Source organism: Felis catus, chromosome A1 (assembly GCF_018350175.1).
Source record: "Felis catus isolate Fca126 chromosome A1, F.catus_Fca126_mat1.0, whole genome shotgun sequence".
Taxonomy (NCBI): Eukaryota; Metazoa; Chordata; class Mammalia; order Carnivora; family Felidae; genus Felis; species Felis catus.
In genome coordinates, this window is record NC_058368.1 from 209,497,043 (window position 1) to 209,515,525 (window position 18,483).

General features: G+C 32.7%; 1 protein-coding gene across 5 annotated transcripts in view; it reads right to left on the reverse strand.

Moving 5' to 3' along the window:
• The window catches only part of NIPBL (NIPBL cohesin loading factor), a 200,364-nt gene that overhangs the window by 37,373 nt on the left and 144,508 nt on the right, over positions 1 to 18,483 (reverse strand). For all 5 annotated transcript variants that reach the window (XM_023239001.2, XM_045038081.1, XM_045038085.1 and 2 more), the window contains 12 exons: positions 17,033 to 17,171; positions 15,144 to 15,226; positions 14,415 to 14,547; positions 13,525 to 13,668; positions 11,126 to 11,215; positions 9,449 to 9,663; positions 9,242 to 9,344; positions 8,526 to 8,624; positions 8,275 to 8,421; positions 5,361 to 5,495; positions 3,994 to 4,092; positions 2,627 to 2,680 (listed from right to left, as the gene is read on the reverse strand). In XM_023239001.2, coding sequence (XP_023094769.1) covers positions 2,627 to 2,680; positions 3,994 to 4,092; positions 5,361 to 5,495; positions 8,275 to 8,421; positions 8,526 to 8,624; positions 9,242 to 9,344; positions 9,449 to 9,663; positions 11,126 to 11,215; positions 13,525 to 13,668; positions 14,415 to 14,547; positions 15,144 to 15,226; positions 17,033 to 17,171 — 1,441 coding nt within the window. The remainder of the gene's footprint in view (positions 1 to 2,626; positions 2,681 to 3,993; positions 4,093 to 5,360; positions 5,496 to 8,274; positions 8,422 to 8,525; positions 8,625 to 9,241; positions 9,345 to 9,448; positions 9,664 to 11,125; positions 11,216 to 13,524; positions 13,669 to 14,414; positions 14,548 to 15,143; positions 15,227 to 17,032; positions 17,172 to 18,483) is intronic.

Here is an 18,483-nt window from a genome sequence, read left to right on the forward strand (position 1 = left end):
AGAATGTAGAGCAAATGGAATGTTGCTGGTAGAAAGGCAAAATGGATCAGCCATTTTGGAAAAAGTCTGGCAGTTTCTCACTCACCACATGATCCAGCAATCACTCAGGAATTTACCCAAGAAATATGAAAACACACATCCACATAAGAACTTGGCACACAAATATTCCTAGCAGCATTATTCAGAATAGTCCAAACTGGGAACACAAAAGTCCATAAATTTGTGAATTCATAAAGAGATTATAATACATCTATACTATTGATACTAGCCAGCAATAAAAATATTAATATACCAGCAACATTCTGTTAATTAAAAGACAAGACAAACACACAAAAAACTACATGCTGCATGATTCCACTGATATGAAATTGGACAAAAGGTATTAACTGCAGCGACAAAAAGTAGACCAGTGGTTTCCTATGGCCAAGGGAAGAGGAACAATTACAAAGAGGCACGAAGAAGCTTTTAAGGGTGATATTCTATATTTATCTTGATTGTGCCTCAATAAAACAATTTTGGTTGACTGTTAAAAATATCGCTAGTTTTATTACTAAAAATACTGCAAAACATACAGAAGTGAACAAAAACAAATGGACTTAACTAGACAGCAGATTGTTGATATAACAGAAAAAATTTATTTCAAGATAGACTAATTTTTTTAAAGTATTTTTTTAATGTTTATTTTTTTAATTTTGAGAGTGAGAGCATAAGTGGGGGATGGGGAAAGAGAGAATCCCAAGCAGACTCTGCACTGCCAGCATGGAGCCTGACCCCACAACTAAAAGATCATGACCTCAGCCAAAATCAATACTTGATGCATAACTGACTGAGCCTACCAGGCACCCCAAGATAGACTTAATAATATATTTTTAGTGGGCTATACATAAACATAAATGCAAAGAAATCTTAAACTGTATCCAATAATGTTACTGTTAATATTAGTTGGGCAAAGCAAATAAGAAATTATGTTCCTTTCCTTTGGAACTAAGATTTTTAGCCTAAAGGAAAGAATAATACAATCAAAGAAGGAGACTTTCATAATCTTAAATTTGAATTAAAAAAAAATCAATATAAATTCTTGATTTATTTTTACCTTTCTAAAAAAGACATGTTTTCTAGCTCTACCTTTTGGAAAAGGCCCAAAGCTATGATAACCCATTAGCAAAGGACATCCATGGCATCCAGATTCTTCTACCTGAAGGGATTAGGGCTCTTTGGAAAAATGGCTGATTTCAGGTTTGGGGCAGAAAATATACAAGTTAAGTCAGGTCACCTTGTAGAGGCAAAAAGTAACCAGGTGACAAAAGAGTAACAAGGTTATAGCAAAAGGATACAAGACCAACTTGGAGGGACTACCACTGGGCAAAGATGGGACAATCTAAACTTCAAAAAGAATTATGATTAAGATAAATTGAAATACAAAGGCATACAAATCTATTCACTCACACTAATATTAAAAAATGAATAGACTCATTATAATAGGTGCACCAGGTTGACAACACCTAAACTGAAAGATCACTGAAAATGGATGACTAAACGTTATGTGCCTCCTACTGTGACGCTGTATTATTCGCATCATTTATGAAGTATTCTTGTCCCCTACTCCCAAGATTGAACTTCAATATTATTAAGGCTCTAGATCTAATGAAGAGTTTACAGAAAAAAATGGTGAATAGAGGAACAACTTAAATGACATTAGAAGGAAAAGATCCATGAAATCTACAATGTGGGACATTCTATAGGAAAACACATTTCCATTTCTATAGGAAAAGGGGGGCGTGAGGGATCGACTAGCATAGATTTAAGAGACCTAAGAGCCGTATTAACCAAAGCAACTGCAAACTAACTATACAAATGCATTTTTGAGACGATTAGGGAAATATGAACATTGAAATAAGTATTAGAGTTGGGGGGAATAACATTAATCTTTGTTTTGATACAGATGATAATGATATTCTGGTTATTTTTTTACAGTAATTTCTGTTAGAGATAGATACTAAAACGTTTATGGTGAAATGATATAAAGTATGAGATTTGCTTCAAAAGTATTACAGCCAGAAAATAATAATAAAAAAACGAAAGGAGAGGGATTAGAGATGAAATAAGGCTAGGGAAATGCTGACAGTTCTTGAAGCTGGGTGATGAGTATTTCTATTTAAAAATTTGTGAAATAAAAAAATTCATTGGGAGATAAATATTCCCATATATGAAATTTTTCAAGAACACTAATTATGCTTTAATTCTGCACTATTACAGGAAATTCTACACATTTCATAACAAGCAAAATAATGCAAATATATAGTTAATGCAATCTTTAAATCTGTTTGTAAATCTCATGTCTATCATATAGATTAAAGGGATAAGAAAAAAAATATCTGGAAGGAAGTGAAGATAGAATTTCAACTACTGATTTAGAAAAATTATTTATAACAGTCAGTGGAATAATTGCTTAAATAGGGATATTAACCAAAACATTCAGCTTAATAAACTGAAATAAATTTTCCCTACCAAAAGGCAAATACTTAAAAATAACTGAAAAGGTTCTTTTAAATCATAAAATCTACAAAGAACTGCCCTTCTATTAAATTTCATGTTATCTGTTATCAAGAGTCAAAATAACACTCACGTTTTGAAGGAGTTGCTCAAACCAGTCATAGCCAGTATCTCTGCATGCTGCAACCTAAGTGGGAAAATATGGTGAAACTATCAAAATTAAGAATTTACTTAAAAATCTGAAAAACAAAAAACAAAAACTTTGCTATGATTTAGTGTGAGGTAAATAAATGTCTCAATTAAAAAAAATTATTTTAAAGTAAACTATTCTTTAAGTAAGCCAATAATTTATCAATGTTAAATAATTTTATTCTAAAAATATCTTAGAATACATTCAAGAAATTAGTTTAATATATTGAAGTTAAATACGATATTATAGGGAAAGTGGGTTGGGGGATGAGGAATGAAATAGGTGATGGGGATTAAGGAGTGCATTTTTGTGATGAGCACCAGGTGTCGTATGGAAGTGTTCAATCACTGTATTGTACAACTGAAACTAGTATTACACTGTATGTTAACTAACTGGAATTTAAATAGAAACTTAAAAACATGGTGTTACATTTTGAATAGTAACTTGTACTGGTCAGAAACACGTGTAACGTTTAAAACAACACAAATAGAAATGTTTGCTTATTATTTTCCTTCTACATAGCAGATATAAAGATATGAGTGAAAGAGATATAAATCTGTAATTGATAATAGAAAATTTATGTTCAAAACATAAAAAGTATTCTGGGCAAAAAATATTTATAGCTCATGTGTATAATTAAACATAATGAAACTAATCTTAATTCACGTTTTCTGGAAAAGTACTATCTCATTTTAGGCTGCTATCCCTGGGCTATTGTTACCTATTCATCTACTTCTCCTTCCCCTGTCAGTTTTCAATCACTGGAGGAATCTGGAGAATTTCAGTATCAGCGCTTAAGTCAACAAATGCTAATAAGGAGGGCTATGCAGAAACATCAATCTCATCTTCCTTGCATCCCTTGAGTATCTCCAGAATGTAAGGGAAGTACAACTGACCCTTGAACAATGCAGGGGTTAGGGATGCTGACCCCCTGCACAGTTGAAAATCTGCACATAACTCTGATTCCCCAAAAACTTAACTTTTAATAACCTACTGATGACCAGAAAACTTACCAATAACATAAAGTTGATTAACACATATGTTATATGAATTACAGACTGTATTTTTACAGTAAACTGGAGAAAAGAAAATGTTATTTAAAAATCGTAAAAGAAAATACATTTACAGTACTATACTGTACTTATTGAAAAAAAATCCATGTATAAGTGGACCTGTGCAGTTGAAGGGTCAACTGTAGTATTAAATGTCAAGATTAACAAGTATCTCATCATTGTCTCTCTCTGTGTAAGAGAGGGAGGCCTCAACTAGGTTTGTACCCACAGGGACCACACCCTTGTTCGAGTCCTTACCACATCAGTGATGTTTAAAATTTTCCTCGTCATTGCTTCTTTGTCATTGTGTGGAGTTGGAGTAAACCAGAGTTTTTGGAATGTTTCATTTACTAATTTCTAGAAAAAAGAAAATTTCAAACTACACAACTACAACAAACATGGCAAAATTCTCAATCCCAAATTCTCATTAAAATCCAAAACAGCGGCGCCTGGGTGGTTCAGTCGGTTGAGTGTCCGACTTCAGCTCAGGTCACGATCTCGCGGTCTGTGAGTTCGAGCCCCGCATCGGGCTCTGGGCTGATGGCTCAGAGCCTGGAGCCTGCTTCTGAGTCTCCCTCTCTCTCTGCCCCTCCCCCATTCATGCTGTCTTTGTCTCAAAAATAAATAAACGTTAAAAAAAATTTTTTTTTAAATAAAAAATAAAAAATAAAATCCAAAACAAAGGTGGGGCACCTGGCTGGCTCTATTGGTAGAGCATGATCTCTGTTCATGAAGAAAAAAAAAAAAAAAAAAAAAAAAAAGCCAAAAACAAAGCTACAAATAACGAATCAAAGCACAAACTACCAGAAATTTTTGGCACAAATTCCTCAATTTTTGAAAACAATCATCAATTAATTTTTCAAAATTATAATCTTTTTCAATTGGTAAAAATTTTAAATAGGTGATATCTGCATAGTACACAAAGGTTGTTTTTTTTTTTTTTAAATATTTATTCTATTTTTGAGAGAAAGAGAGAGACTGAGCATGAGCAGGGGAGGCACAGAGAGAGAGGGAGACACAGAACCTGAAGTGGGCTCCAGGCTTCGCACTGTCAGCATAGACCCCAACGCGGGGCTTGAACTCACAAACTGTGAGATCATGACCTGAGCCAAAGTTGGACACTTAATGACAGAGACACCCAGGTGCCCCACAAATGTTTTGATCAAACTAAAAAACATTTTTCTTACTTTTTTTTGAGGGGGGGGGAAGCTGTTAAAGAAAACAAAACAAACAAACAAAATACTGAGACCATCATATACGTATAAATTCACGAATGAACTGAGGTTTATACTTTCAACAAAGTATTTAACTTAGAAAACCAAGTACATACCATTTAAAAAATAAAATAACTTTAATTTGATAATAAACTTGCTGCATATAATGTAATCACTACAATGGCATTAAATATAATTGAACTGGTTGAGAAAGATCAGATTTTATTAATACAAGATTTAGAAATAAAAATGTATGGATGTCATTTTTGAATTGATAATCTAAAAATGTTGATTTCCTTGTCAAGGTTTTTCATAGTTACACATTTTACAAAATTTAGCTATAATAAACATTTAAATTTTTTAAAACGTTAATGAAAAATGAACTTTAAAACAGTCATCATTTCATCTTACCTTAATGCCCTCTTCATCATTGACTCTGCGAATCATTTTTACACACATTTCTGTAATTTTTGGAAACGTTGGTTGTTCAATACAGATGTCTCTTAGAATCTTTATTACCCTTTTCCTGACACTGATACCAGTATCCTAAGAACAGAAAAGTATTTTTAAATATCAGAAAGCTCAATATGCTCAGGTGTAAGAAATGTGATAAAATAAAATCAGGAAATAAATACCAACAAGCAGTACATTGAATACTTATTAACGTGATAAAGATGGTCTATATATTTCCTCTTTATATTCTTTCTTATTAATGTTACTACAAACATGGATTACTGTATTGCTTTACTTTTATAATATGATATCCAATACATGCAAAAATACTGAATAACACTGAACATGACACTAGAATATAAACTTGTCAAAATTAAATGGGATAACAAATTAAAAGCATTTAGAATAGTGCCTGGCACTTAAACAGCATATGAAGTATTTTTAACAAATATGTTAAACCTAAATCTAATCAAACCACTGTCGCTATGTTACAGTTCATAGAAAATAAAAGAAACGAACAAAAAAACAAATTAAACAAAGCCATGAGGAAATAACAAGACTGACCTGGTCTTTTTTTTTTTTTTTTTCTTTTTTAAAGTTTTGAGAGAAAGGAGCATGTGCGGCGGCGGGGGGTGGAGGGGCAGAGACAGAGGGAGAGAGGGGAACCCAAACAAGCTCCACACTGTCAGCACAAATCTCAATAAGGGGCTCGATCCCACAAACCACGAGATCATGACTCGAGCTGAAATCGAGAGCCAGAGGCTTAACCAACTAAGCCACCCAGGCACCCCTGACCTGGTCTTTTTAAATTAGTCAATGTAATGGGGGAAGTCTATAAAAGAGAGTACTCTAAATTTTAAAACTTGATCACCAAATGCAAAGTATGATCTTTGACTGGATTCTGTTCAAAAAAAAAAAAAAAAGTAAACTAGAAACTTCCCCTGCAGTTTTTGGGACAACTGGAGAATCGAGTATCAACTGGTTATTACAGGATATTTAGGGAGTGTTAATTTGGTTGGGTGAGATTAACAGTTTTTGTTTATAAGAACAGTAACCACACTTTTGGAGAGGCAGGCTGAAGTATACATGGAGGAAGTAGCAAAATGTTTGTGATTTAATTTAAACTAATTTAGCAAAAAATATAGATACGATGTTAGATACATGAGGGTTCATTGCACTAACACTCTTCACAAATTTTCAATAATTAAAGCGTTTTAGAAATAAAAAGCATTGGACACTTAATTGCATATTTATTTCCATTATATAGTCTGACAATCACTAAAATATTTTAGGATATATCGCTTAGGTAGATGCTATCGGATTTCATTAAATTTGAAGAATCCTATTGATCCTCCAAATTTGAGAATCCTATTGATTTTGCCTTTCATTCTTGAAAAGAAGCACTAACACGAAAACGTTTATTGCACTCTTTCCTTAAATTCTTTGTTTCAATCAAGATTTTGTGCTAGTTGAAGCTGCAATTATCTTTAACTCTTAGTCATATAATATTCTGACACTAGACTAAAGGTGATAAACTCTTGTCACTGTGGGAATACCTAATCTTGTGCCTAATGCATTTCTTTTGAGTTACAGAAGTCAGTATGCTTGCAGTGGGTGATGTGGAGATTCCACAGATATTTTGTAACATCAGTGTTTCCTGTTTCCTTTTATTTTCCAGGGAAAGTCTTCAGGACCAGAGAATTCCATGACATACAAGAAAGGATTATCTTAGAATAGTATTTCTTTAGTTTGTTCTTAAGACTCAAATGGCTTTCTGGTTTATAACGCAGGTATCTAAATCTTGTCATAATTCAGCTTTAAAGAAACATGCAGATAACAAACAAAGGACCCAAACATATTGTCAGATACCAAAATTCTGCACTTAGCTGTCAACAAAATAATTGTTCCTATTTATATACATTCATATAAATTTATTCTAGGTTCCTGTCCAAAATATTTATGCCATTGTAGTTCCTATCATTTACTCATTGTAAACTTGCATCATTAAAATGGAGGAGTTAACTGAAAAAAAGGAGTCCTAATTTTCAACAACGACTTGTTTTATAGTATCGAGCAGTCCTCCTCTTGAAATATGTCCTTTGGGGCACCTGGGTGGCTCAGCTGGTTAAGTGTCCAACTTCGGCTCAGGTCATTATCTCACAGTTCATGGGTTCAAGCCCCATGTCAGCATAGAGCCTGGAGCCTGCCTCAGATTCTGTGTCTCCCTCTCTCTCTGCCCCTCCCCAACTTGTGCTCTTGTCTCGCTCTCAATAAATGAATTAACATTAAAAAAAAAAAAAAGAAAAGAAAAAAAAAGAAACTTGTCCTTCCTCAGTTCTTTGTTTGGGCCTATGGCTGAGCTGGGCTTGAAATTTGTGTCCCCTTCCCCTGCTGGTACTCTGTCCAATTGTTAGGATCCTTAGCTTAGCTCAAGGTAGGGTAGGAATGGAGAACATTTTTCCTACTTTCTAAATCTGGGAGACTGGAGATTAGAATCTGCCCAATGTTCTGCTGTCCAGCCACCAAATTCTAGATTTGATTCTTGGCACCAAGAGTACCTACCTGTAGGCTTTCCCTTGCCTTCCAACCCACTGAATCAGCACTATAGAGTTACAACCTTAGCTTTTAATTTTCATTCTGGTTTAAACTATCTTTAGGGTGTGTGTGTGTAAAATAAACATGGACAGGTTTTTGGGGGTGAGGAGTGAGGTGGGGAACATGTCCTCCTCTAGAAAGATGCTATAGTATAGAGATTAGGCAATATAAATAAGTAATTGACACTTACTTTTCTAGCTTAGTAATTAAAAAAATGTGATACAAGAAAGGCAAAATTATATTTATGAATCATAATAAAAATGATCAAACAACATACCAAAATTCTTTCAATCAGCATATCATAATACTGCTCAGCAAGCTGAGGTCGACAAAGAACAAATCGACCTAATAATTCTACTGCTGCTTCTCGAACACTAGTGGAGTTATCCATTAATCGTCCATGAACTCCTCGCTGCATATCAAGCTAAAGGAAAATAAAGAAAATATAATTTATACTACTAAGTAGAGCTAATATCTTAACTTGAATGCAATAGTCAAATGAGAAGAATCATTTGTGCTCTTCTTTACCCTTGCTAGAATACTGGGGTCTACAGCAACAACCTCAGATAAACACTTCATGGCTTTTGTTCGAACGGCAATTGCGTTTTCACCAAGAACTCGAAGGATCTGCCGAGCAAACATCGGTATTTTCACAAATTTTAGAACATACAACATTTAACAAAATATACATGAAAACATGCAAAAGAAATGAAAATAAATATTGGATTTACCTCCCTTTAATATTTATATGGGTAGAAGATGTTATCTTACTGATCCAAAGTTTTAACTTACAGGTCAGTATAGTAACTGAGGCATTCTATACTTTAAGGCCTTTTCTTTATCCTGGCATTCTCAATTAAACCTGTTATTTCATTGCTATGCTCATGTGCAAGGATGTGTAGCCCCACTAAAACCTTGCTATGAGTACCTAATTCAGAATATTTAGTATTATTTAAGTAATAATTTGGTAATTGAGTAATTTATTTTTATAACATCAACCAGTCTACCTATACCATATATGTATATTTATACATATATCCATTTATCTGTAAAACGTGAATCAGTATGTAAAAGGCATGTAAAAAAAGACATCTTAACAAATATGGAACACAGAAACAAATGCTACTCTCATGATCTTTTAAAATATCTGTTCTCAACAGTGAATAGACATCATATGCTATTCCACAAATATCCATAATCAGAAAAATCAGTATCATTGTACAAGGAATTCTGGTTTAGTTTACCTGTGTCAAATAAATATCAAAGCTCTGGGCAAACGGCCTCATAGAGGCCAAGTATCGAACAATCAAACAAGCATCATCATAGTCCACAGTATCAGAATTCATCCTACAACAAAAAGTCATTAAATTATTTTTTTAAGTTTTTTGCCAAGTAGATAGATATCAAAGAGATAACTGAAAAAGTAAAGGTGCTTTCTCTCTGGATCTTACTTTAATGTGCTGAACTGAGAAGGTGTGGTTTTGATAATGCTTCTAAGAAACTTTTTCCGGTTTTCAGCTCGATGCATGATTTGACCAGTTGTCTCAACTTCCTTCGCATGATGTGTTCCTTCAGATGATTCTTCATCTTTTTGTGATTTCATTGCTTTTTCTGTTTCCAGAGTTGTGTCACGGAACCACTGGGCTATATAGAATTTACGAGAAAACTAAAAAGAAAATAGGTAAGATCTGAGCTTGATAAAATTAAGAGAATTTTTAAATGAAATTTCCAACCCACTGATAAAGTGCTCACTATCAGGAATAAATATACAGGTGTACTTTAAAGCAACTTGTAGCAGACAAAAACAAATTTTAAGAAAGCCAAAAGGTTTGAATATCTGAATGATACAAAACTTATTATTTTGCTTTGTCTTAACACTTAAGACAAGCATCAATTACTTAACAAAGAAAAAAGCATCACACATAGGTCACTAAAATTAGACAGATGATATGTCAACTGGAAAAGTTTAGAATAGGATAAGATGTCAAAGGTACAAGATTCCATTTACTTTCAAAAACCACCTTACTTCTTCAAGAAATACGTAGCCAATTATTACTGAAACATTTTAACATGAAGGCACATCTATTATTTGTTCCTTTCAATGTAGACTAAAAACGTGCAGTAGTTGACTAAATAGCTTAGTTACCTCCAACCTCTTTATCCTACATATCCCATCAGTAAAAAATAAAAATAAAAAAATTAAAAAGTACACTGGGGCGCCTGGGTGGCTCACTCAGTTTAGCGTCTGACTTGATTTAGGCTCAGGTCATGATCTTGCAGTTTGTGGGATCAAGTCCAATACTGGGCTCTGCACTGCCAGTGGGATTCTCTTGCTCCCTCTCTCTGCCCCTCCCCCACACTCTCTCTCTCTTTCTCTCTTTCTCAAAATAAATAAACTTAAAACAAAGTGCCCTGGGGTGCCTGGGTGGCTCAGTCAGTTGAGCATATCTAACTTCGGCTCAGGTCATGATCTTACAACTCGTGAGTATGAGCCCTACATTGGGCTCTGTGCTGACACCTCGGAGCCTGGAGCCTGCTTCAGATTCTGTGTGTCCCTCTCTTCTGCCCCTCTCCTGCTCATACTCTCTCTCTCTCCCCTTCAAAAATAAATAAACATTAAAAAAACAAAACAAAGTGCCCTAATACATGCACAGTGTTTTCTAATATGGTTTATAAATCTTATATATGAGCCTATTATACTAATAATTTGGATGCACAATATACATAAAAATAGAACTAAGGATTATATTTAAAAAGAAATATACACATAAAATTCTAATAGCTTCTTTTTATATGCTCATAAATCATCTCAAGCACCACCATTGTGAGGAGCAATGACCATTGTGAGGAGCAATGACCTACCTCAGTCTCAAAGATAACTTATGGAAAGATTTCTAACTATTTCCCCTCTCACACCATTTTTATATAATACATATCTGTACCAAAATTCCGTAAGACAAATCAATCCATAACCATTGTCTTTAATTTACATCATCAAGTATCCCTTTGTCTTAAATAAAAGATCAGGATTCCAAACAACCTTCCTCTTCATGACACTTCCCAATTTTCTTTCAGACCCAATTTGAATTTGATGTGTTATCTCCAAAAAAGGGAGAAAAGAGTCCTACCACTAGTGAAGGATCAGTCTCAGTGTTTTCATCCAAGTAATCAAGCAATGCTTTCTGTAGTTGTTGTATTTCATCTTCTCCTCCTGAAACCTACAAAATAAACCAAGGAAGAACAAAAATTACATCACTAGTGTATTTTAATAATTCATCTAGTTGTAAATACAAATCTAGGGAAAAAACCGATAAATGATAAAAAATCAAAATGTTAAGTATAGCAACTAAAAGGAAAAAAAAACAGAAGAATGCTACTTCACAAAAAAAATTTATACTCATAGCTGACACTGGCCCTTACTTTTATGAATTACATGTCATCTTGCTTTGAAAGAGGTGCATAGGTAGCTGACATAAAAATTAACAGAATAATGTGTTAAGTATTCAGAGACAGGAAGGTCCTACACATTGGTTTTCTGTTTGGAAAAAAAGAGGCAATTCCAAACTTTTAATTTAAAAATGGAAACTGTTATCCGTTTTACTATGTGTTATAGGTTTCTTTGGGATATTTTAAAACATTCTAGAAGAGAAATACTTCTATATGTAATATAAAAATAGTACTTTATTTCATGTAGGATATTAAATATACAGTAGCAGGTGAGCTGTTCACTTGATCTAGGAATAGAATCTTTAGTTCCTGTCAAGAACAAGACACAGCCAGAAATGAACTGAGCTGGCATTCATGTCTATAGCTTTATACTCTATCTTTACCACATGAAATGCCAATATGGTTTAGAATATCTCTAAGTAGAAAACAAAGATTTTAATAACCTTTGTTCTCAGAGTGTGATGAAATGGTCCATGGAGAAATTCATCATAGCACTGTAAACTAGAACACTGTAAACTTCCAAGAGCAATGTGGATGTATGTCAAGAACCGTAAGAATACTTACAAATGACCCTTCCCCTCAAGTTTTACAGTGTACAATCTACATGGTCATATGTAACAAATAAGTTGCAGGTTCACTCTAAGAAATACTGAAAGGCACCTGGCACATACATCTTGGTTTCTAAATTACCATTCTCCAATAAAAAGAACAGTAATATTTGGTGAAACGGCAGATTCCAGGGCTGAGGCAATGAAAGTAAGAGAGCTCCTGAAACATTTTGTGCCACAAAGTAAAGTTCTCAAAGAAAGATGGTAACATATCAAAAAGACACAAAAGTCAGCTAAAAGGGGCTCTCACAGGTTAATTCTAGGATAAATGGAACATTAAAATAATGATAGCAATAAATTATAATCTAGGAAATAGAATGGGAATGGCAGTGTTATATTAAATGGTAGTATTACATTAATGGTAATTTCTTGCTTTTGAGAACTGTATTGTGGATATTTAAGCAAGAGTTCTTGTTTGTGGAAAATATACACTAAACAGTGTTTTTCAAACTTCAGCATTCATTAGAATCACCTGGAGGGTCTATCAAAAAACAGTGCTGGGCCCCACCCCCAGAATTTCTGATTTAGTAGATGAGTCCTGAGAATTTATATTTCCAGCAAGTCCTTAGGTGATGTTAATATTAGTACCTCTTGTCTAGGGAATCATACTTTGAAATTCAAGGGTATTGGGAGGCATTAAGTGTGCTCAAATAGTTAAAAAAAAAATGACAAACAGATATGCAAGCATGTATATTTTGAAAAAGAAATGTTACATAAAGATAAAGCAATGTTATAAATTGTTGACAAGTAAGGAATTTGGGTGAAAGGTTTGTGGGAACTCTTTGCATTATTCCTACAACTTTTCTGTAAGTTTAAAATTATTTCAAAATACAAAGTATAAGAAAAAATATTAGAGGCATTTCTAATGGCCAGCATGAATATGATTATGAATGTTAAAAAAAAAAAGTATAAAGAAAATGAAAACAGTTGTGTATGGTAGGATTAGAGATCATTTACCAATTTTCTTAAGTAACTTTTAGCATTATTACCACCTCGTTCACACTTAAAAAAATAAGTGAAGCAACAATAATTTTTTTTGCCAAACATGAAAACTATCTAATATAGTAAAATGAAAAGAAGTCTTCCTCCTCATCCTTCCCCAATATAAAATGATACACAAATTTCAAAGGTAGAAAACAATTTGGGAGTGCTAAATCAACATCTTAGTAAATTAAAGACTTAAATAAAACTTAGTTAAATAAAATAGAAAACAGCATCATACATTCATAAAAGCAGTTCACACAAAGAAATTAGACTAATGATTTATATAAATCACTTAAAACTTCCTGTTAGACACTATAATTCATTCTAAGGTATTAACTTTCTCTGTGGGGTTTTTGAAAAGTCCACTTTTGGAAATGCATGATCTTATTTTGAATTTATAAAATGAAATGTAACACTAATATAAGAATACCTAAAGAAAGTACTTAACTAATATTTATCCCCATAATTTTAATCCTTGATCTCAATACCTGTTTTAAAATTCGTTCTATTGACCCTTGATCCATTTTGCTTGTAACGGCATCTTTCCTTAATCGTGCAGCAACAGTTCCAAGGTAATCAAGAGATGCCACTCTTAAAGCCATCTCTGTTGACTTGTTACTGAACTGATGAACCTAAACATCAAAATAATCTTTATTTAATCAATTTATGACATTTTTAATAGCAATTTATCATACAAATTCCAAATCTATGTTGTATTATTTGAAATTTAAGTATTTTTTCTTGTGATATTGTCCCATGAAGTGGTTGCTTTATGAACATTTTCATTAAAAAAAAGTACAGATTAAACCTAAGAACACAGTCATGTTTGTTAAAAATGTAGGCTCAACTGTTTATTTGTATGTTTTCCAGTTCACAGAATGTAAGGGTCCCAAAAGCTTTGTAACGATTTGTATTACAGAAGTCTAAATATAGTTTAAAAATAAAAAGAGAAATCATATTTCTTTGCATTTTCCTATTGTCTTACATGAGAACTAGAAAGTGTCATGTTTTTAGATATTCTTAATGATAAAAAAGAATTCACATTAATCAGTTTCATGCTTTGAAATGAATTAACTATAATAATTTATGATTGAGTATTGAGATGCTTTTAACTAACAATATACTTCCAACCCCACCCCAAAGTTTTTAAAGTACTGTTATCTTCTGTAATGAAATGAAAGCACCAAAAGTCACAAGATTTCAAAGTTTTCTACCAAATATTGACAGTATTGTGTACAGTTATGCACATGCAAAAATAAAGATGCAATGGTCATATTTCCTTACACATTTTTAAAGAATTCATCATCTGTGAATCAGAGTACATCCTCATTATGTTGTCTTCTAGTAATCTAATAATCTTTAAATGCTATACTCTTACCAACAGTCTCCCTAACAAACTAAGGAGTAGTTCAGCAGCTGGCCATTCAGGCTTATTGACTGTTGAAAGAAGGTCTTGAACAAAATTTTCAAATAGTGGTCTGTAATCTTCTTCACCTTGCTTACTACCACATCTGTTCAAAGATAAATAAGGAAAAGGCTGTGAATTTAGGTGACTTGTCCATCAATATGATTGAAATTTTGTTAACTAAGATTTCTCTTCCCCATATCTAATAATAAGGTATAAGAGAGTACATTAAATATAAATAACATGGCTTAAAATGAATCTATTTCTCAAATTTCATTCTTCCCTCTATTATAGGTAATTCATTTACTGACTATTATAAACATTAACTTTCCGGCAAGTACACCACATTTTTTAAAATGGCTACTCTTTTTCTGAGATTACCACAAATTCCTATGAAGGCCAAGTAAACCTCTCTCCACAAACTTTCCTATCAATTAGAATGCCCCCAAATTTACTGAAGAAAAATTATAGAATTTCAATCTGGTACTTTAACTTGTGGAGTCAAACATATAAGCTAGCTCACAAGATTTAGGATTTTTAATATTTCAACTGCCTCATTTTAAACATCAGGAATTCAAGGGCCAAGGTGACACATTCAAGGTTCAGGTTACGGCAGGAAACTGGATTAACCATTTATATACAATAAAGGAACTATTTTCTATCCTGGGGAAATAAAAATCAGATTATGTTAATTTTGCTCACTTTTTAAGGAAGATGGAAAGGAAGTTTTGGGCTGTTCTCATGGCTGTTTCATAAGAGTTGGTAATGACAACATCTTGGTCAACCTAGATTGAGAAAAATGAATTTATATAGGTATAAAAAATAACCAAAAGGAAAAAAAAAAGGTTAGTTCAGTTGCTATTGCCATGTTACTACTGAATAGGGGTGATACATTTAAACACTAAGAAGCTTAGACTATTCTTTTATATATAAAGAAATAAGCTACAATTAGCAAACACATTTTCTTAAATTTTTTTTAAATAAAAACATTTTTTTTCTTAAAAATTTTTTAATGTTTATTTATTTTTGAGAGAGAAAGAGACAGGGGAGGGGTAGCGAGAGAGAGAGGGAGACACAGAATCTGAAGCAGGCTTCAGGCTCTGAGCTGTCAGCACAGAGCCCAATGTGGGGCTCGAACCCACAAATTGCGTGACTGTGACCTGAGCGGAAGTCGGTCAGTCAATCGACTGAACCACCCAGGCACCCTTAGTAAACACATTTAAATACCTTATAAAAACTAAATAAAAATACTGACTTCATTTTAATTTATTAAAATATGCAAGACTAACAAATGTGGTTAAGCAAATGCGGTATCAATAATTTCTTATGATCTAGGTGAGCAGAAACTGACTGAAAATACAAAAAGAATTTAGAAAAAGACAATCCAAGCTCAAAGTTTATGAAATGGTGAAATATAATGCAAAAGAAAATTCAATTCCTTTATTAGAAATTTAAAGAACGGGATATAAACAGTCTGTTCAAAGTTTCAGAAATCCAATGGTGAATAAATACATGAAAAAGCTCACTAGTTACCAGGAATATACAAAATAAAATATGGTATCATTTCAGACTGACCAGAATAAATAAAATCTAACAGAAAGAAAGCTAAAATACCACTTTGTTGAGCAAACTGACAAGTTAAAAATGCATGTACACTATTTAATATTCTACTTCTAAGTATACCTAGAGAAACTCTTAAGTTGTGATACAGTTATATATGTTTAAGTAAAAGGAATCTGGTATTAGTTTTATGTATTAATAACAATGTTGACTGAAAAAATTAGCTATATCACTTCTGTAAAATAAAAAAATTCTACATTAAATTTATGCAGATAAATAAATAAATATATGGAAGGAGCTAAACATTCTCATGATACCTGTTACCAAAGATAAGGAAGGAAAGATGGGAGAGAAAAATCAGATTGGGACAGTGACCTCAACTTTCTTGATCTGCAGTTTTCACTTATTCATTTACTTAATTATATATATATACATATATATATATATACATATATACATACACACTATTATATACATACACAAAATTCTGAAAATAACAGAATATAGAAACAGAATCATTCCTGTTTCTTTTGAATTTTTTGTAATACTTTAAGAACTTGGAAAAATTATAAGCATTGATAGGTAAAAGCCATAAAACCAAAAGCAAATCTTAGCTATAATTTACTCAACAGTGAGAGTGTTCATTACTTCTGCATGAAAATTAATTACATTTTATTACATATTATTACAATTATATGTATGCATTAGTATAGACAGTTATAATAATCACTTACACATCCATTATCTCACTTCAACTTACAAGGTGATACAAAAGGCTTGTTAGGTATTATCATACCCAATTTACAACTGAGCAAACAAACTCATATTAAAATGATCTATATGTTTTGTGACTAGTAGATAAAATCGTCAGTACCAGAACTCAGGTTTCCTAAAAACTAATCCTGTGCTCTATATAAGGATCCTAAAGACCAGTCTTAAAAGTCCTAATTAAGAACTTCAGTTTTACAAGAATCGTAGAGAATTTAGGTGCTGCTTCCTATAAAAGTATGGAGTTATAAAAGATTCCTTACTTTTTTATTTGAGTCCTCTTCTGAATTAGAGTCCTTCTCTGATGATGGTAAATGTACAACACACTGAATTAGTTGCAAAACCAGTGCTGTAACCATCTGAATATACATAGGCTCTCCGTCCATATCACTACTATTTAACCTTTAATGAAGAAGAAAATATTTAAATCATACAAAGAACGAAGAGAAGTTCAACTTGACTCGTCATGTTATCATCTGAAAATTCAGGACACTTTACCAATATTTCTAGACATTATCTTTAGTGCTTACAATAGTGTCCTTATGTCTGTTTTTAATAAATTAGAAAAAATACCAATTCAATGCCTATAAATACTTAGATAACTAAAGTGGTCAAAGGAAAAATACAATATTTAATACAAATTTCTATACTTTATATGCACTGCAGATAAAAATTTATAAATGGATAGTATCAAACATTTCTCAAAATGATTTTTAAAATGAGGAAAGTCTTCAAGATTTCCAAATGCCCATGCATTCTGGTACTCATTTTCTTATTAAAATTTGCTACACAGTCAGCTCTTGATCATCTATCCTAGGGTACGAGGCCAGTGGCACAGAATGTAAAAAATCAAATTCTAAATCTTCAATTCTAAAGATACGGTAAAGGTGTAAGACTTCTCTTATATGCTGATAGTTTTTCTTTAGGTTTAATAGACTATACACAATGAGGCTAAAAAATTAAGGTAAAAATAATTATTTTATGTAAGATAGCCTTCAAAGCAATCTAAACATAATCCTATATGCCAGGTTAATACACTTAATCAGTCAGGAATATTATAATGATAGTTATGATAATGATACCCTATGACAACAAAGAAAATCATGTTGACCACAGCAGTGTATAACATTTCTCAGTTACTCTGTGCTTACTGAATTAAGAGCCTTTAGTCTCCATGACTTCCTACTATATAAAGGATTAAATTTAAGTTCCTTAGTATGGCCTATAAAACACTTGAACTGCCTTTGACTTTTTCAAGCCCTATTTTCTATTATGGCTTAACCAAGGATGATTTTGACCCTCAGGGGACATCTGCCAGTGTCTGGAGAAAATTTTGGTTGTGCCAATTAGAAGGGGAGGCAGTGGTTCTCTTGTCACCTAGAAGGTATAAGTCAGGGATGCTGCCAAGCATCTTACAATGTATACAACAACAGTCTTGTACAACAAAGTATTATCTATCCAAAATGTCCACAGCACCAAGACTGAAAAACCTTATCATAGATTTTTACACTTGAGGATGAAGGAACTTCTTTAAGTCCCCCAAATGTGCACTGTTTTTGCACATATCTGAGTTATTCTTCATGCTGCTCTGACTGAATTGCCTCGCTTTTATCTGATCACTAAAATAAAAATCAGGGATGATGAGGAATAAATATATAAGGATTATAATATAATGCAATTCTTCATTGTACGTGGTCTTTGCTATAATTAGTTA